This window comes from Lagenorhynchus albirostris, chromosome 9, assembly GCF_949774975.1.
Source record: "Lagenorhynchus albirostris chromosome 9, mLagAlb1.1, whole genome shotgun sequence".
In the NCBI taxonomy this organism is placed as follows: domain Eukaryota; kingdom Metazoa; phylum Chordata; class Mammalia; order Artiodactyla; family Delphinidae; genus Lagenorhynchus; species Lagenorhynchus albirostris.
In genome coordinates, this window is record NC_083103.1 from 15,691,952 (window position 1) to 15,718,027 (window position 26,076).

General features: G+C 42.5%; 1 protein-coding gene across 5 annotated transcripts in view; it reads right to left on the reverse strand.

The window, feature by feature from the left end:
* Positions 1–26,076, reverse strand: part of EXT2 (exostosin glycosyltransferase 2) — a 137,983-nt gene that overhangs the window by 60,543 nt on the left and 51,364 nt on the right. For all 5 annotated transcript variants that reach the window (XM_060159356.1, XM_060159354.1, XM_060159353.1 and 2 more), the window contains one exon: positions 10,147–10,278. In XM_060159356.1, the coding sequence (XP_060015339.1) occupies positions 10,147–10,278 (132 nt within the window). The remainder of the gene's footprint in view (positions 1–10,146; positions 10,279–26,076) is intronic.

Here is a 26,076-nt window from a genome sequence, read left to right on the forward strand (position 1 = left end):
AAAAGTTAAAAAAAAACAGAGAATTTTAGGTCTGTTTAAGCAAACAAAAGGCAGATAGGGGAACGTAAGGTACCTAGCAAACCATAAGAAGCTAAACCTTCCAAGGATGATGATAAGAAGATTCAGAAATTGGAGGTACAAGGTGTCCAGGAAGGACGGACTCTAAAAACAAGAATAAGAAACAGTTGGTTCCACGATCCCTTAAACTTATATGCACAGGCAGGCCCACCCCCTACCTGTCCTCCCTACCCTCTGCCACTTTAGCAGGAGAAGGATGTTTATTCTCTGGGGAAAATGAATTAGAGAGATTCCATACTCAGCGACATGAGGCACGGAAGGCAGGGTAAGGCACCACACTGAATACAGCAGATGAAGTGATCACCTATCAAGTGAAGGATGAGAACCCTTCTCCTTCCCCCACTCAGCTCCCCACATGCATGCAGCCCAGACTTATCCATCCTCTCCCTACTCCCAAGGGCAGAAAGATTATTCTCTGGATCAGTGAACCAATCCAACAGAAATAACCCATGAATACCAACCATCAGGTCCCCATCCTCATAACCTCAGTAAAAGCCCATAAGGCGACAAACCTATCCATGTATGCAGAGCTTCCAATCAGCTTTCAGTGCCTCTATCTTAAATAAGAGCAGACTGCTGAAAGCCAGCAGGTATTTGAAGAAAGTTTCCAATATGAAAGATAGAAAATAAAGACCTGAAAAAGGAGTTCAAAGGAAACAAACAATACGGGGAGCTAAAGACAAATAAAAACAAAACCGCAAATATCTTCAGAGAGAAAGTACAGTATCCTTAAAACAAGAATAGGAAGATATAAAAAAAGATTAATTAGAAGTCAAGAAAAAACTCTAAGAAATTAAAAGTGAACAAAACGTTAAAAATCAAAAGAAAGGTTAGAAGATAAAATTGAGAAAATACCTAAGAAATTAAAACAAAGGTCAATTAAGCCAGAAAGAAATGATAAACAGGAAAGCAAAGGTAAGAAAAATAAGTATCAGTCTAGCATATTCATCATCTAGGTACCCAAGTTCCATAAAGAAGAAAAAGAAAACAGAGGAAAAAAAGAATCAAAGATATTAAACATGAAAATTTCCTTATAAAGGGCCCAAACCAGTATCCAGTGAACAAAAAAACACTCATACCAAGGCACACCATCATAAAGTTTCAGAACACAGGATTTCCCAAGAAGATAAAACATTTCACATAAAAGGATCAGGAATTAGAATGACACCTCAGTTTTTTGAGATTAAAACGGGAAGCTTAGAGAACAATGAAGCAATGTCTTCAAAATTCTGAAGAAAAGCTACCACAACCAGAATTTTACACTAGCCCAACTATTAATCAATGTGAAATAGAATAAATGCACTTTCAGACATGCAAGGTGGCAGCAAATTTATCCCCCAACAGTCCCCTTTCTGGGGAAGCTACTGGAAAAAATAACCCAAAAAAGAGAAAGATGTTAGAACTTGGAAACAAAGAATCCAACAAAGAAGAGAAAAGCAGGGAATTCCGAGCATCATGGTGAACAGAGAATTTAGGCTGACCTCTGCATAGGAGACCTAGAGAGCAATCAATTCACTCTGGAGCTGAAGGTGCAGGGCTATGGGAGAGAAGGGTGGAGGAAGGCAGGGAGGGAAAAAAATGGGGAAGGAGGGAAGAAATCCTATAGTTTACTTGTGCTTGATCATTTCACTCTTTTGGTGGAAAATTCAGTAACAACCAGTGATAGGAACGTGGAAAACTAAGAGGGGGGGGGGAAAAAGGCAGTTATGTATTTACTTCCCGGAAAATAAAAAGTTATACATAATCATGTTTTACTACTTGGTTCCGTTGACAGCAACATTTATATAGTCCTAATAATGCAACAATAAACACTGCTTTAATGAAAAATGATGATACCGCCCCACTGGTAAGATGAGAAAGAAAAGAAATGTGCAGAGGAAGAGGCAAGAACAGGAAACAAAGCACTAACTCTAAGGAAGCAGAAAGATAATGTCTGTGATTGAGAAATCAAAAATAGCACTATCAGCATTTTATGAGGAGACAGGAAAATAAGTATCAGAGGCAAGCTGACAGAGTTGAAAGAAGTTGCCCCTTAGGAACAGGCCTTAATTTTAGTTACGTTTTATGTTACTATCTGAATTTTTAAACCACACATGTGTTAAGCCGTACTATTTTTTTTAAGTATTTACAAAATTAAGTGATACAGCTGAGATACAAAAGAGAACCAAAAATCAAGAATCAACCTCCAGCTGGAGCAGTGTGGAAATTTTTCTCCTCTGCAGCTACAATGACCCATTTATTAGAAAACTACACTCAAATATTAATTGACAGGTATGTAAACAGTATAGGAAATTAGAAACGGAAACAGAATGCATTATCCTGATGCTGTGATACACAACAACTCATTTCCCTGGTAACCTCTTAAGCAGATTCACAGGAGAATGGAAGTGGCCCCTGGAACAAGGGGAAAGGGAATGGGGTGTGCGATAGCTGGGGCATGAAGGATGACGTGGCCCAAACACTCAATATGTCCTCAGTTCATCTACTGCCACATCAAGCTCCCACAGACTTCGAGAAACTACTCCCCTCGCTGCCCTCCTACATGTGACATAAGGAAGCAGTCAGCTGCTGACTCACGAAAGCCAGAGAAATAAAAGTGAACTCTACAAAAACCGCAGATGTAGGCCCGCATCCAGGGAAACCGTGCGTGTGGCTCACCCACTGCCACGGCTGGAGTCGCCGTGCAGGTGTGTGCTGCTCAGGTATACTACTCTCCCTCTACGAGGAAGGACGCTCTGATTGACACGATCCTCTCTGCAACACCCCCGCGTTTGTCTCTTCATGTGCCTTACTTATCCTCCCCCACCTGGATCTGACTTGCGACCTCATCTTCTCCATTTTCTATCTGACCATCAGAACTGGCCAAGTTCTTGGCTTGGGGTCCCGGGTCCAGCTCTTGGGATCTTCCTGCATCTCCCCATTCACAGACCCAACTCAGCTGTCTTTACTCCATGACCTGAGACTTTCTAGCTTGTTTCCAGAGAAGCAACTACAGATACAAAACAATTCAATGGCAAAGGCTGCTCAAGGAAAGGCTTGGAGTTGAGGGCAGCAGAGTGGACCGCTTGTGCGACTGTGATCCTGTAAATGTGGTGCCTCTAAAAACAAAAGGCTCCGCAAGCTTAAACTTACTTAAAATTCAAGCTAAGATTTCTAAATTCCATACATACTTTAGTCATATCTGGGCAGTGGGAGGAAGAAGGGGAGAATAGGCCAAGAGGGCCTCCTGGGGGGCAGGAGAGGCATTCAAATTCCAGAGAAACATTCCACAACCTGGAAGTTAAAGGGCATGGGGCTGAGTTAAACAGACTGCTAACCGGGTATCTTCTCAGCTCAGAGCTCCGTTTCGTGCGTCTGACCTGGCACTTCTTCGGCCTGCAGAGGGATTTATAGCTTGTTAGTATTTACAGCTGAGTGATATTTTCAGCGGCTTGTACAACCACAACCTTTGTGAATGAGGGCCGCCGTCTGAACTTCTAAGTACCGGTAGCCCTGAGTTCTTCATGTAGCTGAGACAGATGTGGGCTGAACCCCGGCCCTGGGTGCTTCTAATCCAAGCCCCAGGGGGAAAGAAGAGGAACTGGATGGGGAGAGAGGGAGAGCTTTCTCCAGGCAGTGAGTCAGGACACACCCCGTGAACCAAGCCCACATCAACGTATGGTTCCCTGGACCAGCAGCATGAACACTGCTTGGGAACTTGCTAGAAACGCACATTCTAGGACCTCACCGAGACTTACCCGGAAACTAGGTGTGGAGTGGCAGCCACCTGTGTTTTCGTGAGCCCTTCAGGAGCTTCTGATGCATACTGATACTGGAGAACCACTTCCCCGAGAACTAGGGGCTACAGCAAGCTCTGCTGCGCTGTGCCCACAGCCCTGAGCCCCGCTCCTCATGGGCGATGAGTGCCAGTCAGGTCAGTGCTGGTACACAGCCCTCCCACTTACCAAGCCTTCCCTGCCGGCCTCCAAGAGCTGGACTCGGACCGATGCTGACAGGACGTCTAGGTAAGTATATAATCCTCGTCTGAGGCCCTGCTTGCAGCTAAGTCACCGTTCTGGCTAGATTTCATAGGAACAAACTTATTTTCAACCTCATTCTTATGCTAGGTTCGACAATCCATTTTAAGTTACTTCTCCATTTTTCTCGTCAATTTTTGTCAACAGCCATGGGACCCCAGCTGTCTCTCCTCCCTGTTCTAGGTCTGGTATGGCCAATGCCGAAAAGAAAAAAAATCTGCGGTATCTTTACTAGTGTTATCTATGAGAGCAAATGTGAACAAAACTGTCTGTCAAAAGGGACTGGGTAAATAAAATTAGGACATACTGATAAGGTAGAGTATAATCTCTCTAATCACACTGTAGAAAAGTAACATGGGAAACTACTTCACTCTACAACATGATTTTAGGACTACATTACGTTTAGTTTTTTAAAAATTGACACTGAGGGCTTCCCTGGTGGCGCAGTGGTTGAGAGTCCGCCTGCCGACGCAGGGGACGCGGGTTCATGCCCCGGTCCGGGAAGATCCCACATGCCGCGGAGCGACTGGGCCCGTGAGCCATGGCCACTGAGCCTGCGCGTCCGGAGCCTGTGCTCCGCAACGGGAGAGGCCCGCGTACTGTGACACTGAGAGGATACGGTTTTGTCGGCACATGCCAGAAATCCAAAACTTCACAGCTCTCGGCCCACTCCATCCCCGCATCACATTTAACTCTCACTTGCTTCAGTCTCTGTCCTCCAGACATGCTCACATCTGGCAGAGAACCAGAGGTAAGGTGGGGGAGGGTGCCCGAGGAGAGCCCCAGCCACACAGGCTAGGCCCAGATGTAGGGACCAGGCCTGCCAAGGGGCAAGACCAGAAATGACACAGACATTCAGAAGCAATACAGGTGTGGCGTATTTGGGGGGATGATAAAGTTTTGCTGATATTTGCAAAAAAAGGGAGAAAAATGAAAGCACGGAGAGACTAAAAAGATAGTAAAATGCAGGCATCCTTGACAGGAGGAGCTAAGAAAATTAACGATAAAAACAAACATGTCATCCCTCATAAAGAACCTTAATTTGGTGAGAAATTCCTTCCAAAGAGAAGATTCAAAACAAAGGGCTAATCTCTCCAGACCTGACAGCCATGCAACTTTAAAGTTGTGCTCCAGAATTACTTTCTCAAACTTGTTCAAGTTCTGAGAGTGTAGTGCAACGCGGATAACGTAATTTGTCCCCTCTCTGGTTACAGAAAATGGCAAAGCATCTCCCGACACCAGCAACCCCTCGCTGTCTCCACCATTCACACACATAGGCCCTTTTTTTTTTTTTTAACATTAAACTAAGGCAGCGGCATCAGGCCAAAACAGGGCTCTCTACTCTCACCCCTCTTCTCCAGCTGAGCAAGCTCAGCGCATGGCTGGAGGCCCTGACAGCAGATCTTTGAAAGAACCAGATCATCCCTTGATTTACTGACCAAGATCCACACCTACTCCCACCTTGGGGTGTCTGATACTGTAATTTGATGGAATCTAGAGGGGAGACTTCCCTGAAGGTTGGGCTCATAGTAATCACATTAGGGTAGGTTAAGTATTTCTGAAAGGGAGGGGGAAAGTTAACTGTAAATAAATCAACGTTACTCAGGCTGCCTGTCAGTTGCTTTCACTAAAGATGCAGAAATGTACAACCCACAGCTTTAAATCAGGGCTCTCATCACCTGAGCTCCTAGAAATGTGGTAAACACTAAATTTCCCTAAAAAGGATTAAGAGTTAAAGGAAAAAATTAAGAATATATTTTCCAGTTGCATATCCAGATCTACGCTTTTTATACTTCTGTTCTTTCCCAAATTAGAGTCCAGCACTTTGATCGTTCTGTCCTAAATTAAAATACACCTATTTCAAAAGTACAAAATTTCATATACTATTTTCTCCTAGTCTATATTCTTATGAAAGACAGAGACCAAAATCCCAGCCATTTATTCTTATACACTTTTCTTAGAGCTTTAGCTCAAAGTACAGAATAAAGTCCTACTGTTTCCACATTTTCTGGCTGCGCCATGACCATCCCACCTGTATGAATTCTCCTACAGAGGAACAGATGTGATACTCTTTGTCTCAAGCTTGTACCATATACTCACAAGAGTGGAAATGTTTCAGCCCAGAGGAGGCTTAATGGCTCCCATAAAACTCTATAAGTAACTCAAGGGTACTCTGCAGGTAGAAGACCTGGGTTCTTGCTTGTTTACACAACTTGCCCATTATATGGCCTTGGACAAGTCATCAGGCTCTGTGAACCTCATTGTGTCTGCTTTAGAGATGAGCAAGAATCTATCACTTTCCCCACCTTCCCAACAGGGTGAAGGTCAAATAAAATAATGGCTGTCACAATAGCATGTGAGTGAGCCTTGGATGGCTCAAGCCCTGGGGGCCCGATCTTCCTTCCTCCCTCCCTCCTTCCTTCATGTATCAAGGGCTCCCTGTCTGAATTAAATTGTCCTAGGTATTATGAGGAATACCAAGATAACTCAGAAATTCCCTTAAGAAGCTTAAAACTTTACAGGAAATTATACTTCTATGCATGTGAAGTGATAGGAAAGAAACAGATAATATGCTTTAAGAGTTACAAGAAGGAAAGATTACTTCGTGCCTAGTTGGGGGTATAGGAAAACCTCATGGAGGAAGGGGTATGTAAGCAGGCCCCTGATATCCGGATAAAATGTGGATGACCAGAGACAATGGTAAAGAGAGGCATCTCAGTGAAAGGACTAACAGTCACAAGGGCACAGGGAAGGAAAAGCATGGAGCAAACACAGAAAGGACAAAGTTGTGCTGCCAGAGATCTAGTGCTCCCTGAAAGGCAACAGAAGGAAATAAAGCTAGAAAGGCAGCCTGGAGCTGGACTGTGGCAGGCCCTGCAGTCAGACTGTGCTTGGATGCCAACACCGCCCTTGCCCACGACGCCCGTGCACCCGCACTCCATATCTGGATAGACGACACCATGTTCCTCACTCTTCCTGAACTCCCCCCCGCCAGCTAGTCAGTGATCCCTAATATCACTCACATTTGTCCTGCATTAATTCTCACCTGGGTTCCTGAAACAGCCTCCTGCCTCTAGGTTCAACCTCCTACAACGGATCCATCCTCCACACTGATGGCAGACTGACCCGAAACGCAATCTCTCCACATGATTCCTGTGTAAATACTTCAGCGATCTCCCATCACCCACAGATAACATTCCAGAACCTTCCATAAGATGCCAGGTGTGGGCTTCCCTGGTGGCACAGTGGTTAAAGAATCTGCCTGCCAATGCAGGGGACGCGGGTTGGGGCCCTGGTCCGGGAAGATCCCACATGCCGCGGAGCAACTAAGCCCGCACGTCACAGCTAATGAGCCTGCGCTCTAGAGCTCACGAGCCACAACTACTGAGCCCGCATAACACAACTACTGAAGCCCGCACGCCTAGAGCCCGTGTTCCACAACAAGAGAAACCACCGCAATGAGAAGCCCACGCACCGCGACAAAGAGTAGCAACCGCTCGCCACAACTAGAGAAAGCTCGCGTGCAGCAACGAAGACCCAACGCAGCCAAAAATTAAAAAAAAAAAAAAAAAGATGCCAGGTGTTTGGTGTCCTGGGCCCTCTGTAGGCTCCACCTTCTGCTTCTCCCTCACAAGCCCCCTTCACCCCTGCCACACTGACCCCCTCGAAGTTCCTGAAACCGCCATGCTCTCTTGTCCCTCTGACTTCTGAATTTGCCGGTCCTTCTGGATGGAACCTAACTTGCCCTCTTTCCCTGACTAGAAACACCTGCCCTTCTCCTTTTAACACTCAGATAATCATTTACCATTGTTCTGGAACTACTAGCCAAGGTAATTAGATCAAAGATAATAAAAGGTTCAAATATTGAAAAAAGGAAGCAAAATTAGCATTTGTAAATACGATTGCATATCTAGAAGACACAAGAGAATCAACGTTTAAAAAGTGAAACAATTACAGAACTCAGTAAAAGAGTAATTCAAAATTTATGTTCAGAAGCCAGTAATATGTCTTCACACAAAAGTTAGAAACGACAATGTCAGAGAGTACATATTCCTTTATCAGAGTATAAGAAAGATAAAATACCTAAGAAAAAAATTTTCAGGACTTGTGAAGGACCTATATAAAGAAAACTTTAAAATTCTACCAGAAAGACAAATCTTGCTTCCAGATAGCAAGATCTACTGCAATGTAAATCCCCAAGGCATGGATTTTCCTCTGCTTTGTTGACTGACATATTTCAAGTACCAAGAACACTGCCTGGAACATATCAGGCACTCAGTAAGTACCCACTGAATGAATAAATGCCTAAAACTATCTAAAAATTCAATGTGACCAATCGAAATACAAATAGGATTTATATTTGTATTCTGGGAGAAACTGACAGAGATGTCAACCTCCACTTGAGCAAAAATTCAAGTACTCAGGGTTACTGAAGGCATGGAGAACCAGAATAACCAAAATGCTTCTGGTGGAACTATAAACTGGTACAGTCTTCTGAAAGGGCCATTTGTTAATATCTATCAACATTCAAAATGTGTTTATTCCTTCAGCAATTTCTCAGCTGGAATTAATTCTGTAGATACACTCACACATTTATGTGCAAACACATATGAAAGGATGTCCCTTGTATTACTGGTAGAATATAGATTTGCATGTAAGATACACCTGAACAGTGGAATAGTATACAGCCGTCCTTAAACCTGAAGTATACCTATACAGAATGAAATGGAAGTAAGCCCATGATCTATTAGTAAAGTGAAAAAGGCAAGGCACAGAACACTATGAATAGCATGATCCCATTTGTGTTCTAAGATTTTACAGTTAGGTTTATATAGGAATAGAAACCTTCTGGAAGGTTACCTTTGGCAACAGATTCAAGGGAAGAGACAGACAGAAGGAAACTTTACCTCAAGCAAGACAGAAAGGTGTCTGCTGTTGTTTCGCTTGATGTTACCATTTTACTTCCTCTCAGGCACCCTCGCTTCAGGAAGTGTCCTGCCCACCCCCATCCAGGAGCGCTGCCTGCCCCACCCCATACACTAGGGTGTACAGGACTACTCATACAATACCCTTCCTCGCTGGCTTCTCAAGTTAGTGGAGAGCTCCTTTGAGGGCAGGGCCTGCTTTCCTTTTCTGCTTTCTCAGCACATGGCACAGTGCCTGGCACAGAGGAACCACTTAATAAAGGCGGGAGGAAGGAAGGCAGAAAGGAAGGAGGGAGGGAAGGAGGGCCCTACATGAAGATTAACCAGGTGGCAGCACACAGGACTATCTAGAGAAGGTAGAGTCAGGAGACAAGGACGGCCGGCCGGAAAGAGAGTAACGATTCAGTCTGACATGGAGAAGACCCTAGTGCTCTCAGGTGGAGGCCTCAGGGTCTGTGAGCCCGACGGCAGGTGTTCTCCAGCTTCAGGCACTTTCAGTGAGAAAGAAGCCGTGGCCGCTGACACACTCCCTGCAAGGCCACAAGTGCCTCGTGACTCCTGCAAGCAAGGGCGAAGCCCCGTGAGCAGCTTCTGACCACACCATCTCGCCGCTGGGAGTACCCAGGGGCCTCAGCCAAAGTCCTGAGCGATCCCTAACGCCTCTCAATCACTTTTGCTGAGGATGTTCCTCACAAGGGGTCTGAATGTTAACCGACATAACCCGTGGAAAGCACTTAGCATAAAGCACAAGGGGAAGTGCTCAAAATATAAGCTGTTATTAAGTTGCTTACAGAATCCTTTCAAGAGTTCAAAGCACCACGACTGCAGAAGTCATCAGAAGTCTTCCATTTCCAACAAGACCCAGGCCTCCCCATTTATTTCCGTAATAAATAAACATACTGTCTTCCTAAGCACATTTAAAATAAACTGGAAGCTGCTGCTTCGGTATTTCTTACTTTTGTCATCATTTCAAAATTAAGCTGGTCCTATCGGCCCCAAGTCTGATAGCAAACTCTCATCTTAGAAAGCTCGAATTTGAATAACCTTGACAAATTCAGTACATTTCCCATCACCCCATCCTGATAGCCGGCCCAGGCCTGATGTGGCTCGCCCCGGAATTCATTTACCACGGAGGGAGGGTCATTCCAGTCTTCGTAGGAGATGGCAGCGTATGGATAGATCCGGTCATTGATGATCTGCAGGGTGGCCAGGGCAATGGCTTTGATTGACTGGAAGTACGCTTCCCAGAACCACCGTGCCTGTGAAGAAAACCACACTGTGTGAAGTGAGCAAAGAGAGTGAAGAACTAGATGCTCCGTCCCAGCCAACTCTGGGTCTGGGTAATTGCCTTATTCCCGAAGAAGAGGGAGACCAAGGCAAAGGCTCCCTGCTGTTCAAGGCCAGCTCCATCAGAGTGGGCATTTAACCAAGGCAGTCAAAATAGCACGTGAGTACGTGAAACGCACACTGGATTCAATTTAGGTTTAAGAGAAACTACATGATACTTAAGACGAAATATCAGTGTGTTTAACCAGAGCAAGTTTAGAGTCTTTTTTGATATAACATACATAAAGTGCACAGATCTTAAGGGTACAACTCAATGAATTTCTACCTTCAGTACTCTTATAACTACTTCCCAGATAAAGATATAGAACATTCCAGCACCCCAGTCAGAACCTCACCCCTCCAAAAGTAATCATTATTCTGATTTCTATTAGCCCACTACTGAATTTCATATGAATGGCATCAAACAGTGTTTACTCTTTTGCTCAACACTGTAATACTAAAATCAGATTTTGGTGTCAAGTTATGCTGGCCTCATAGAAGGAGTTGAAAAAGTTCTATTCCTTGACAAATTTTATGCAAGGTTGGCATTATTTCTTCCTTGAAAGACTGAGAATTCATCAAAAAAACCATCCGGGCTAGGTGTTTTTTTGGTGTGTAAAGGTTTTAAATCATGGATTAATTTTCTTTCATACCCATAAGATTACGCACATTTTCATGTCAGTTTTGCAGGTAGTATTTTCCAAGGAATGTGTTCACTTTACCTAAATTGTTAAATTTATTGGACTAAATGTGCGTCAATGCCTATTTAATGCCTATAGAACCTGTAGTAATACACCTCTTTTCATTCCTGATATTGATAATCTGTGTTTTCTCTTTGTACTTGATCAGTCTTACTGGATGTTTATCAATTTTATTATCTTTTCAAAAAACCAATGTTTGGTTTTGCTGATTTTCTTTACCTTACATTTTTTTTCTATTTTGTTCCTTTCTGCTCTTATTTTTACTTTCTTCTGTTTTGGGGGATTTTAATTCATCCTGCATTTAGCTTTTTGAGGTTGAAGTTTAGATATTTCAATCTTTCTTTTTTAATACATACATGTAAAGCTATAAATTTACTTCTATGCACTATTTTAAATGCATCCCACACATTTATATATCATTTTCATTATAATTTAGGTGAAAAATGTTTTTAATTTCCTTTGTGATACTTTCTTTAACCCATGGGTCATTTAGAAGTATGCTGTTTAATTTCCAAACATTTTGGGATTTTCTATTTATCTTTCTGTTACTGATTTCTACTTTGCACTGTAGTCAGAAAACACACGTTATTTCAAAACCTTGGCAATTTATTTAAACTTGATTTATGGCCCAGTACATAGCTTATTTTTGTAAATGATCTATGTGCACTTTAAAAAAAGAGAATTTTGCCGTTGATGAGATGTTTTACCACTGTCAAGTACAATAAGTTGATTTTAAGTACTGTTTCAATATTCTTTATCTTTATTGATTCTTCTCTGCCTGTGCGCGTGTGCATGTACATGTGTGTGCGTGTGTTTACTTCCAAAACTTTTACTTTCAAATTTGTGCCCTCAAAGCTTGTCTCAGGATTGTCTCTTATAAAAAGGATATAAATGGCTTTTAATATTTTATCCGATTCAAAAATCTTTGGCTTCCAATTGTATATATAGTCCATTTACGCTTAATGTAATTTCTGATACGGCTGAGTTTAAGTGTATGCTCATTCTATTTGTTTCATCGAGGTTCACAGATATACCTCAGTGTGGCCCTTTGTGTTTATCCCACCTAGGATTGGAGAGCTTCTCCAATCTATGATTTGATGTCTCTCCCTGTTTTTAGAAAACTCTCAGTCAATATTTTTTAAAATATTGCTTCTGTCACACTCCTCTTCTTCTAGGACTCCAAATACACATGTACGTAAAATGTTTTCACCATGTCCCATATGTCTCTTATTCTCTTCTCTGTATTTCTCCTCTCTGTGCTTCAATCTGGGTATTTTCTACTACTTTTTTCTTCCGGTCCAATAATCCTTTATCGTTTTTGTGTGTGTGTGTCTAAACTGCTATTAAACCAATGTAGTGAATTCTTACTTTCCCTTCTTATATTTTTCAGTTGCAGAATTTCCATTTGACTTTTTAAAAGAAGATTTCAAAACTTTGTGGAAATCCTCCTTCTCTTCTTCTATATTATTGAACATTGTTCGTTCCCGACTGATAACCCCAATATCTGAATAACCTGTAAGTCCTTTTCTATCATCTTTTTACTCTCCATTTTGTTCATTTGGTTTCAACTTCTAGCGTGCATCTTAATTTTTTATTGGATGCCAACATTCTGTATTAAAAAACTGTAGAGGTTCTGGATGATCCAGATTATCTTCCTCCTAAGAATGTAACATATTCTTCTGGCAGGTACAGAGAATGCAGTCCACTATAATCCTGTCAGGGGTTGGTTTCAAGTTTTGTCAGGGCCACCTTTTTTCAGCTTGCCCTTACTCTGAAGGTGTGGCCTTCTGGGCCTTCAATTAAAGCCTGGGGTATTTACCAGGACCCCTCCATCTTGGCCAGCCTTGAACACTGATCTTTATCTCATCAGTACTATACACGGTTGCTGAAATAGCTACAGAGCTTGTTAGGCTCCCAGCTGTTTCTTTCTGCAGGGATTCTCAGAGTTTTGTTCTGATCGTGTGCACCTCAGAAGTTGGCAAACACCTTAAGGGAAGATTGCACGCCCATTTTTTGCTATATCCCCGTGGTTCCCTTTCTCCTGGGATTTTGTTCTTCAAATCCCAGATACTTTGGAAGCCCCTAACTCCAACCTGTCAGCCCTGTGGGACTGCTGCTTTCTGCAAAGCCTCCATACCCTGGGCTGTGAATTAGGAAGCACCCTCGGGGAAGGAGCCAGAGTGAACAAGTAGCTCCCCTCAGTGTGCTCCTGTCTCTCAGGAATTGTCTCTCAAGTCCTGACTGCATGGGCTGCTCCCTGAACTGTTGTTTCATCTACTTCAATAAGCTCTTATACTTCTTTTTCTTTTATTGACAGGAGGGTTACTCCCAAACCAGCTACTGTGTCAGAGCCTTCTGAAAGAAGACAGTTTCTTATCCACGCAGAGTTTAAACTCGGTTCCTAATGAAAGCAGGATGCTGGTGTAGACGACCTCGCCAGCTTCATTCAGCCTACGAGTCCACTCAAAATCAGAGACTGTTAGGACTTACACAAGGGGGCGAACATTTCCAAGTTTAGCATGAGAAACTGGAAGCGTAACCGAAATAGGTGGAGGAAAAAGACGCTTTCTAGTCCAGACTTACTGACTTTGGTTCTGTTTCCTGGGCAAGTCCTCTATTCATTAGTTAAAGCCAAGGATAACTTCTGAGTTATATGATGACTGTTGTTTCCACTAACATTAAGAAGAAGGCAAAGCATCCCAATGAGAATTTCTCCTACTCAAAGAAAATCAGAAACAGATTTAGCTTCCAAGGCCATCTGACTTAAGCTGTCCTGTGGTCGGCCATCTGGGTACAGCCTGGGGGCCTGCTGGTTGCCTGCTGCTGCTTCTTAGATACACTCCACTCACTCCAATCTCCTTCCTGCTCAGTCATCTTGCTGCTTTCCCTCCCATCATCCAGCCAAAATACCTACAGTTCATGAGACCTAAAAGAATCCACCTTCTCTGTGAGAACTTTACTGAGGTTGAGCGCCCCCAACATCAACAATCTTCTCTTACTGTGAAACACCACAGCATTTACAGCCTTTATCTTATAGGTCAGGTGTCTTACATTCTGTTCTATCACTGTTTTGCTGCTATTTCGGATGATCGCATTTCTCTCTCCAGCTAGACTGAATTCCTTTGGTGTGGAAACTGGCATTCTTTTATTAGTATCCTTGCAAATGTTAGAATGTTTTCCCTGTTGCAAAGCACTTTTGTATCCATGGTCTCATTTGCTCTTTATTATCAGTTTGTCACTTATTTGGGGCAGATGCAAATCTCATTTTATATGTGAGGAAACTGAGACACAAAGCTGTTAAGTGGCAGTGTCACCACTCATGAATCCTAACTCTAAAGTCAGACCTTTCCCTACCCCATTCTAGAGTATTAAGAGTACCAGCACACAGTAAGTTTCAGGAAACGGTCCTCTACCAAGGAACTGAAAGGAGTAAAAATTCACGGAGAAGTGTGAGCCCCACACATAAACACACACAGCTTAAATATTTACCTCCTTTTCTACCCAAATGGGTCCATCTTCGTAGGTTCTTTTATTTTAAATCACACCACACTCAAACTTAAGCATTCCAAAGCTTTACATTCACATTGAATCACAGCAGAGACAGCAGCATTTGGGATTTATAGGAAACAATGATTGGTAACAAATCCACCTAGAAAACAGCCAACTGCACGAGTGTAGGACAGAGCTGCTGATTTAAGGTGTCTCAAATCATCTAGCCCTGTCCACCAAATTACAATTTCTCTCAGAAAGGAAGCAAGCTTTGCCAATAATCATAGTTCAAGTGTCTCAGCCTGAGGATAAGTGAACTTTGCAGGCTTAATTATTTCTGCAGGACCTCTTTAACACCTTGAAGTGTTTAGAAGGCATAATTTACAGCCCCTCCAGGACTCAGCGTCAGCCACTTTTCGGCAGAGAGGAAGGAGTTTTCAGCTATGCTGGCAATACATGAAAGCACCAGTGTTCCCATCCAGTGAGCAAATGCAAATGCTTATTATGTTTTGAGGGTTTTTCCCCCCAGAACAGGGGCCACGCTTATCCCTATCTGAAAAGTTTAAATGAGGGACTCTTCCACAGCTCTGCAAATTCCCTAGGCACTCTACACTGCGGATCTACACAACCGAAAGGCAAGTCACATATGAAACGGTCAGAACAATAACGTTCGACAAAGCATTTAGCTTTTCTTCATTAAACAGGTACCATGGTAATTTTGTAGAACGTGCACATTTCAAAGCATAAGAACTACAAAGTTCCTATGATGCTTTCAAATATTAGAATCATAAAGCAAAGGGCAAGGATTGGGCCAACTTAAAACTAACTTAAGCAAATAAATACTTCAAATTGAAACTGCTACTTTGGTTTAATTTCTTTGATTTTCAGTAACATAGAGCCAACAGGATTAGCAATAACAAGTGTTTAAAGGAAGTCCGCACAGCATGGTAGAAAGAACCATGGCGATGAGTACCTTGCACAATTTTAAGTGACTTAACCCCTCTGTTTTTTGAAGTATATGAGATGGAGACCACACCACCTTTCTCGTGGAGCTGAAGATCCAGTGAGATGAGGGTTGTAAAGCTCCCTGCCCAGTGCCAGTGCAGAACAGATAATCAGAACACGTTAGCTCTCTGCTCAACCCTTGCATCCATCCTGTCCCCTCAGGGTCTCTGTCACTTATGTTAGAATACACTCAGCACTGTTTTGGGGTGGGAAGGGAGGAAGGGGTAGAGGAGAGACAGGATGGGATCTCAACATTACACTCCATTCATCTCAATTCTTGAAGCCAGTAAAGAAATCCAACTGGTCACAGAACAGAGTTAGATATAATAAAAATAAATCAAGTACGAGTGTGACAGACCTTTATACTGAAAAGTACAGCAACCAATGACATGCCCCTTCTACCTGAATCTCTAAGCTTCCAAGGAAGAGGCCAGCACTCCTCTGGAAACTGTGAGGGTGGGAACACATCTGGTTTTGCTCACGACTGGTCTTGCAGCCCCTAGCACAGTGCCTGTCAAGGAGTGGGCAGTCAAACGTTTGTTGAAAGAACAAATCCATCTCCCTCACAGGCATCACATGCATCTCACGGGACTTTCCAAATCTTCTAAGTACCAGCCCATGACCTTAAAGGGGGAAGACCATCATTTAATAATAATGACCGCATCTTGTATGCAGAATTTTAAAAGGTAAAAGATGGAGGAAATGGATTTGAGGGGAAAAAAAGGAAAATTTGTTTCTGGGTGAAACAGCAAGGCAGCAATGGGATTATAAGTTGCCCTTATATTACGCACGTAAAGACCACGAGAGAGAGAAACGGTTGTTAAAACTATGCCATGCAAGTCTGTTCCTAGTGGACAGGCTATCCAACCATTCAAAGACTATACAGAAGGACAAGAGCCCCAGGATCCCTAGCGGTCCAAGAGCATCTGCCTCCCAAAGCAGTGACGGCTTTCCAGTGCCCTTCAGTCAGCAGCCGACTGTGCAATATGCCCTTCCCGTCAGAACCTCCTGAATGTGACCCACGTCGACAGGCTTCATTTTAGTGCATTAAAGCACTTTCCTAATGAAAACCACAAAATAAAATGATAAACCAGCCAGCTAAGCCTCTGTCCCAAATCGCAAGAGGTAGCACCGTCCAAACACCCGACAACGACATGTAGCCGTGGATCAGTAGGTGCCCCAATTCTGCTGTTTCCCCACCCCCCACCCACTGGTTGGTCAAAACATAAAGGATCTGCTTCTGCTTAGGATGCAGAAAGCCACAAGGGAACATGGAATCCACCATAACAATGAGAAAACGGCACCAGATACCCCACTAACACCATAAGGTGTCTTGGGCCGATCGGAGAGCTATGGTCATAAGGCAATCAGGGAGACCAAACTCCAAAGAGTGACATCCAGGAGCAATGGGACACTCAAACTATGTCAGCTTTGGAAAAGCACAGAAGGTAGGGGTGGCTACTGTAAAAGCGGCCTCAAAATACAGCTAAAGTTTTAACCAATTCCTCAAACTGAGTGTGGGCTAGTAGGGCAGTTTGGAAGTTCCAGACATAAGCAGGACACCCCCCCACCAGCAACTCAGAGGGACGCTGCCCTGGTAGCAGGGGCAGACGCAAAAGCCATCTGCCCCTGAAGGACAACCAGGTGAACTCGCTCAGATCGGGCTCCTACACGGATACAGCGCACAGGTCAGCTACCACCAAGGGAGGGGCAGGAAACTCCCTCCAACCTCAGACGCCCACAGACAGAGGGCAGACTCTAGCTGCCCAGGGGGAGGAGCAAGAATGCTGAGAAAGCCCCACCTCCAAGGCCCCGGCAAGCAAGCCTGCCAGACTGCGGCTGGACCAGGGGAACAGAATCCTGCTGCTCCACCACGAGCCCGGCACCACACACAAGCAAGGGAAGTCGACCCACGGACGGGAGCAAGGCCTCCTGTGTGGCACAGGCGCGCAGGGCCTGCTGAAAGTGGAGGGTGAGGCTGGAACTCTGAGAAAAACCTTAGTACCTCGTGCCCCACACAGGAACAAGGTGACCACCAGCAGCATCTGAAGTGTGTGGTGCTGGAGGTAAGTCTAGCAATGGACAAACCCAAACCCACCTTGATTACACACTAGACTGAGTCAACCTCCCATGCTAACAGCTCACAGAAGAAGAGGTCTGCCCATTTCTGGACATGACATTTACTTTAGGTCTCTTGTTTTTCTAACACACAATGTCCATCATTCAGTCAACATTTATCGGAAACAAAATGCGAAAGAAAACAATCCACCGTCAAAACATAAAGCCACCAGCAGAACCAGAGCCAAAGATGACCAAGATGTTGGAACTACTAGATGGGGGCCTTAAACTAACCATGATTAATATGTTGAAGGAACTAGTAGAAAAGGCAGACCACTTACATGAACAGATGGCAGACGGGAGTATTCAGTAGAGAGATGAAAACTGTAAGAAAAAGAGCCAAATGAAAATACTAGAAGTAAAAAACATAGTGTCATAGAATTTCTTCAATTGGTTTATCAGCACAGTAGATATGGCAAAGGAAAGAAATACTGTAGTGAACTTGAAAATAAAAAAGAAATTATCCAAACCAAAATGCAAAGAGAAAGAGTGTAAGAAAACAGAACAGAGCGCCCAAGAACTGTAGAGCCATATCTAATGTTCTTACAGTAGCTGTAATTGGAGTTCCAGAAGAGGGGTAGGAAACAAGGCAACAGATACATCTAAAGAAATAATGGCTAAGAATTTTCCAAAATTAATGAAAAACAATAAAACAGACTGAATAAGTGCAGAGAACCAAGACAGAGTAAATAAAGCATTCGCCTTCTCCCTCAGGAAGTTTAAGAAACAGCTGCGTCGTTAAAGATGCAAAAGCACTTCTGCCTCTGAGCAACCTGGGAGATTCAAGGGATCTGAGTACAGGAGATTTTCTCTCAGCTTACTACACTGACAGAACCATATATCTCAGGTGAAGGGCTGGAAAATATTTCCACGCCTCATGGATTAATTTTTCAAAGCTGTGTCTGAAGATGAATCTGAAAACTTCCAAAGGGATTCTAAGCCTTTCCAAGCACCAGTGCACCACAGGCTGATGAGTTCCTTTTCATTTGTTTGCTGTGACAAATGGAACCAATGAGCATTCCTACTATTGCTCCAAAGCCTCCTATGCAGCAAACGCTGCAGGGTTACACTGGCTCTCTTCCTCGCTACCTTCCCGTACAGATGAGAGGGCAAGAGCAGGGAGCCCAGTGCCCTTCTTGCCTAACCTCACACCAGCCTGGAGGCAGCAGAGACAGGCTCGAACAACCTCCACCTGGCAGCCAAAGCCACGCACTGGTGAGGTCAAATGATAATCCGAGCATCCTGATTCCTAGTTGAGAACTACTGCAAGACTGGCTTTTTGTTTATTCTTTTGCTTATCCCACTTTTATAAACATAACAGTTACAAGACAACGTACTTAAAATTAGGGGAAAAAAATACCAACAAAACCCCTCAGGGGCACTTCTCATGGACTGAAGGTTTTCTAAAAACGTACTAGGCCTGTGTTGTCAGTTTTTCTAGAGGAGAAGAGGAAGTTCACTAACATTTGATACCTTTACTCAATGATTCAACAAACAATAATAAAAAGGATTTACCGCCTTTAAAATAAAGAGAGATGTCTGAAGCAGAAAAGGTTAATATATCAGGAATTTATCAGCACTCCAGTTTTTTCTTTACTTAAAACATTTATTTTGTTAATTACATTTAAAATACCTCACTCCACAAAACCTGAGAGTGCTTTTCTTCATTCCCGTACTCACGAAGCTACTTTACTCGCCCTCTCCACGCACATCTTCCACCTAAAAGTCCCTGATGCCCCTGGAGGCACTTTTCCATCATCTAGCGCAGTGTTCCCAGGCCCACCATCTCAATTACTTGATCACAGCCCCTGAGGAAGCCACATATACCACTGACTGAACTTTCCTCAAAGCCAGAGACATCTGTTCACATAACAGTAGCAGAGTTCATTCCACAATTTTTTGGTAGGTGTAAATTTTTTTTATTTCTTTACCACGCAAACTTGCAATTGCTTTCTTTTTAACTTTTCATTTTGAAATAATTTTAGAGAACAGTTGCAATGGTAGTACAGAGAGTTCCCGAATACCCTCACCCAGCTTCTCCCAATGTTAACATCCTGTATCACCACGGTACAACGATCAAAACTAAGACGTTAACATTTAGTTAATTCTATTAACTCAGCTACAGACTTCTGTTTTCTTCTTGGATTTTCCCAGTTTTCTTCTAAGGTCACTTTTCTGTTCCAAGATTTAATCTAGGACACTGCATTGCATTTGGTTGTCATGCTTCCTTAGTTTCCTCCCATCTGTGACAGTTTCTCCATCTTTCCTTGTAGTTCATGACCTTGACACTTTTGCCTAGTGCGGTCAGGAATTTTGCAGAATGTCCCTCAATCTGGGTTGGTTCATTAGACTGGGGTTATGGATTTTGGAGAATACTACAGAGCTGATGTGCTTTTCTCTTTACTTCATATTGGGGGACACATGGTATCACCGTGACTTACTACAGGGGAAGTTCACCTTGATCCCCTGGTTAAGGTGGGGTTTGCCAGGTTTCTCCACTGTAAAGCTACCATCCCCATTTCATAATCTATGCGTTAGAAGCAAGTCACTATATTCGGACTGTATTCAAAGGGAGGATAATTAAGCTCCACCTCCTGGAGGAGGGAGTATCAAAGAATTTAGCACACCATTTTTAGCGTTGTTTAAAAGGATTAAAAACTATGAAATTCTATTCACCGAGTATTATATATATGTTAGCTACTCTATGTATACACAGTATAGGATTTTATTAAAATCCTTAAGCCTATGGGGTTTTGTGGCTTATGGAAATATTAAAACTCTTCTTTCCTCAATAATTTCACTAAATAAAAAATCTGACATTCGCCTTAAATGTTAAGTTGAAGACTGATAACACATCTCATCTATTGAAAAGAGAAAAGCATATAGCCAGCTTTTATTAAAAATCTTAAGAGATTGGGCTTCTCTCGTGGCGCAGTGGTTAAGAATCCACCTGCCAATTCAGGGGACACGGGTTCGAGCCCTGGTCCAGGAAGATCCCACATGCCACGGAGCAACTAAGCCCGTGCGCCACAACTACAGAGCCTGCGCTCTAGAGCATGCGTGTCACAACTACTGAAGCCCGCGCGCCTAGAGCCCGTGCTCCGCAACGAGAAGCCACCACAATGAGAAGCCCGCGCACCGCAAGGAAGAGTAGCCCCCGCTCGCAACAACTAGAGAAAGCCCACCGCAGCAACGAAGACCAAACGCAGCCAAAAATATAATAAAATAAATAAAAAATTAATAAAAAAACAACAATTAAAAAAATCTTAAGAGATGAAATCTACTGAGACCTCAAATATTTCCAAATTTCAATTGCTTCTAGTCTCATATTTTAACTTTACTCTGATATATACACAGAATTACCATCCAAAAATAAAGTAAGCACCCAATTTGATAATTTGGAAAAGAATGAAGGAAACATAAGGAAACTAGTAGAAGCAATAAGAAAACAGAAAAAGAAAGGAATTTGAAAAGAAATCCAAGAGCTTTCCATTGATTAGCTATTAAGAAAATCCTAGAGAATCAACTAAAAACCTATCAGAGCAAATAAGGAAGTTCAGTTAAGTGGCCAGCTACAAAATAGTGTTTAAAATAAATAAAACAAAAAACCAAAACTCTTGTATCCCAGCAATATCCAGTGAGATTGTGTACACACACACACACACACACACACACGCACACACACGCGCACGCTCACGCTCACACACACACACACACACACACACAATTAATGGCAAAGTTCATCCCACTACCCCAACTTCTCACAGTCCAGATTACTATTAGTCCTGACAGATGTTAGTTGCCTCCCCAGCATCCATTACCTTCCTTATCTTTACTAACAAAACCAGCTTAAAATACTAAATTTTCCACCCTCTTGTGCAGCAATGGATGACCGTGTGACACAGTACTGGTACAGCCCCTGGGTGAGTTTTCCTAACTAAAAAGATGAAGTCTTTTAAGGGTAAGCCTTTTGGTTTTCTCCCTTGGTCTTCTCCCTCTGCTTGCCCAGAATGCAGACATGATTGGCTGGAATTGAAGCAGACGTACTGTAAATGAAAAGACAAAGCCAGCATGCTGATGGTGATGGAGCAGAAACAGAGAAAGAAGCCTGCTTCTCTGATGGCATCACTGAATCACTACACTTGCCCTGGATGGATTGCCTACTTCCAGATTTCTTTTAATGTGAGACATACAAACCCTGACTTCTTTAGCTATGGTTAGTGGAGTTTTCTTCTATATTTAGTTACATATCCTCCTGATACTGTTCTCTTATGTGAAGACCATAATATAGCCTTCATTTCCCTAAACACAAAAGCAATCATTATTTGCAGATGATAGGATTTTTATATCTGGAAGACTCAAGAGACTCAGCTAGAAATATGCGAACTAATTACAGAATCCAGGAAGGTGGATAATTGCAAAATACACATAATAAAATTAGTTTAATTCCATCTCTAGTTATGTTACAGAAGGTCGCAAAAGACCACCAGACCACCACGTGTCTCATGACAAGAAAACGAGACAAAGTGTTTCAGCCAAAATTCAAATTTTCTTTAGAGCCAAAGAGTTTGTATTCTAACCTTGCTATAACATCTTGTAGTATAACATCTTGTAGATTCCTTTGGCTTTTCTGAATACACAATCATGTCATCTCCAAATGAAGACAGTTTTCCTTTTTCTTTTCCAATTTTTATGCCTTTTATTTATTTTTCTTTTGCACTGTCTAGGACCTTCAGCACAGTGCTGGGCACAAGTGGAGAGAGTAGACATCCTTGACATGATCCCAATTTTAGGAGAAGGCGTTCAGTACTGAACCAGTAATTATAATGTTAGCTCTAAGTTTTTCATAAATATCCTTTATCATGTTACAGGAGTTCCTTTCTATTCCTCATTTAGCTGAGAGTTCTTCTCAAGAATGATTGCAGAATTTTATCAAATGATTTTTTCCTACCTTTTTAAGATGATCAGGTAGGTTTTTCTCCTTCATTTTGTTAATGTGAGAAGGTACATTAATTAAATTTTTAATGTTAAACCAATCTTATATTCCTGACCTCATCTAGTTATGATAGATATCTCTTTTTATATACTGCTAGGTTCGATTTATATTTTTTTGTTTAGGATTTATGCCGTCACATTAATGTGGGATAGCTGCCTGACACAAATGATTGTAAGATGCACCATTATTTTACATAACACTAAGAAAGAAAAAGCTTCCAATTAAGATATGATACAATGCTAAAACAATATCAATTTTAACACAATCTGACATCAAAGATTTTGAAGTATGAAAAGATAAGGGTCTGAGAATCAATTAAACATGGTATATACTTTTTCACTTGACCCTCACAACAATCCTATATGAAAAGAGATAATCCTACAGACAAGAAAACAAGGCTCAGAAAGGTTAACAGTAACTTGCTCATGGTCCCAAAGCTGATAACTGAAGATCCAGAACACGAAGCCATTTTGTCTAGCTCTGAAGTCCATGTTCTTTTCATCATTTTCAATGGTCTAAGTACATCAATTAAAAGCTTGTCAGAGTGGATCAAAAAACAAGACCCAACTATACGTTGTCTATAAGAAACCCACTCTAAATACAAAGACACACATAAACTAAAAGTAAAGGGATGGAGAAAGATATAGCATGCTAACACTAATCCAAAGACAGTGGGAGTAGCTATATTAATTTCAGACGGAGCAGACTTCAGAACAAGGAAAATTACAAGGCATCAAGAGTGGCATTACATAATGATAAAAAGGCCAATACTCCAAGAAGACATAACAATCCTCAATGTGTACGCAGCCAACAAAAGAGCATCAAAATACATGAGGCAAAAACTGACAGAACCTCAAAGAGAAAGAGATGAATCCACTACTAGATCTGGAGATTTCAACACCCATCTATCAGAAGTGGACAGATCCAGCAGGCAGAAAATCAGTAAGGACATAGTTGAACTTATTAACAGCACCAAATAATCGACACCTATAGACTATTTCATCCAACAATAGCAGATTATACATTCTTCTCAAGCTCACAAGTAACATTCACCAAGACAGACCTCATTCTGGGCCATAAAACATACTTGAACAAACGTGAAAGAACAGAAATCATATGATGTATGCACTCAGACCACAATGGAATTAAATTAGAAACAGTGACATGGGGCTTCCCTGGTGGAGCAGTGGTTAAGAACCCGCCTGCCAATGCAGGGGACACGGGGTTTGAGCCCTGGTCTGGGAAGATCCCACATGCCGCGGAGCAACTAAGCCCATGAGCCACAACTACTGAGCCTGTGCTCTAGAGCCCGCGAGCCACAACTACTGAGCCTGCGCACCACAACTACTGAAGCCCGCGTGCCTAGAGCCCGTGCTCTGCAAGGAAGAGCAGCCCCTGCTCGACGTAACTAAAGAAAGCCGCGTGTAGCAACGAAGACCCAATGCAGCCAAAAATAAATAAATAAATATATATATATATTTAAAAAAAAAGAAGAAATAGTGACATGGAGGAAATAAGTCATTGTACATTTGTTAAAACCCATAGAATGTACAACATCAAGAGGGAACCCTAATGTAGACTATGGACTTTGAGAGATAAGGATGTGTCGGTGTAGGTTCAACCGTAACAAATGAACCACTGTGGTGCATTGTTATGGGGGAGGTTGTGGGAACAGGGGGTATGGGGAACTCTCTCTACATTTTGCTTCATTTTGCTGTGAACCTAAAACTGCTCTGAAAAATAAAATTTAGTAATTAAAAAAAAATCGTACCTGTACTTCATTTAATCTCAAAATTACACTGAGGCCCTTTTTAAAATTCATCTGACAATTTTTACACAAGAGTTAGCGTCTAATTCTCTGCCCCACTGTTATCTCATGGGGGCAAAAAACCCATCTTCCCAGCTAGATTAAAAACTCTCTGATGGCCCACAGTACAAAGCAAAACTTACCAGGCCCCACTCAAGGGCAAGGATTCAAAAACTCAGCCCCTAAATACTACAGATTTAGGGCAGTGCGTTTCTGCGGGTTCTCACCGCCTCTTTCCACTGGTATCCTGCAGTTCCTCTAGCGTAAGGCCCAACTATCTTGGGAAACTGGAACAGACTAAGGCGACAGATCACCATCCTCAGTGTTTCATTTTACCCAACAGCAGCAACAAAGCAGGACTAGACTTGGCTTAACCAGTAGGGTCTCTATTTTCAGCTGTGTGGCTGCAGGGGAACAGCTGAGAACATTTTGAACGTTCAGTACAGCCACTGCCCAGTGCAAGGTCTAATGTGTCACACCTAATGAACAAATTTTTGCTCTTCTCCTAGGATCTCACATAGAGCCCGATAATTCTTGCTAGGAATTCATCTCTCCTAGGATTTAATCTCAATTTTATTTTTACCTTATCCCATATTCCCAGCCTTCTAAAAATATATTAGAATTCGGAATCCACAGTAGGTTTGTTGTTGTTTTGTCTTGTTTGAAATAGTCTCTACCCAGTTGGCACATAGGTGGTGAAAAGAAAAATAAAATCACCTTAATACTAGCGACTGTGGTAATAAAACTCTGCCACACAAAATGGGCCCTTTCTTCTCCTTCTCACCCTTCTCGGGACTTTGAGAACTTGCTGGCTGTAGAGTACTTGCTCCTTTAAATCTAGCTTTCTCCACTCCTAGCATTTTTGTTAACCATCCCTCAACTTCCCCCAATTTAATCCCATTTTCCTGGCGCTGAGATGAAGTGGTCTTTACACAGTCTTCCAGGCCACGTCCCCCCAGCACGCTCCCAAGAACTGCTGAAGACCTCTCAACACCAGCAGCAGCCCCAGCCCCATAGGAATAGTTGTTGAATACATAACAACTTCCATTTGTGCAGCTGATTTCTAGGAGTTCTAGACCTTATTCTTACATCTAAAACCACGAGTCACTCAAAGCTTAGGAAAACAAGCAAGTACATGGACCAGTACTCAAATCCTATTCTGAGACAGAGCTGGCCGGAAAATTCCCAAAAGCCCATATGTAAGCCCATGTCATCCATTTCGAAGCAAAGATTTCCTTCTATTCATCTCCATCCTCAGTATTTATATTTATGGGGAGTGATTAAAGAATTAACATGCAGTCAGTTCCACGTGTAGTTACCGGAGAAAATGGCTCCGGCCATTTCTGATCCTTAAGAATCAAGAAAATGTAAGGAGGCGGTCTGAACGATGAGGCCCAAGACATCTGATGGCAAGACAGTGTGCTCGGTTAAGGTCACAACAGTCTTTAATTAGACAAGGTGTTTTCTTCCAAAGACTAATACACATTTACAGGTTCTTTATAAGCTCACGTGGCATCATGTGATATGGTTGATTCCTATAAAGAGTTTAAAAACCTGAGCTGCCATCAGAGGAAGGATACAGAGGAAGAATTAGAACATGGGGCAGAGAGAGGCA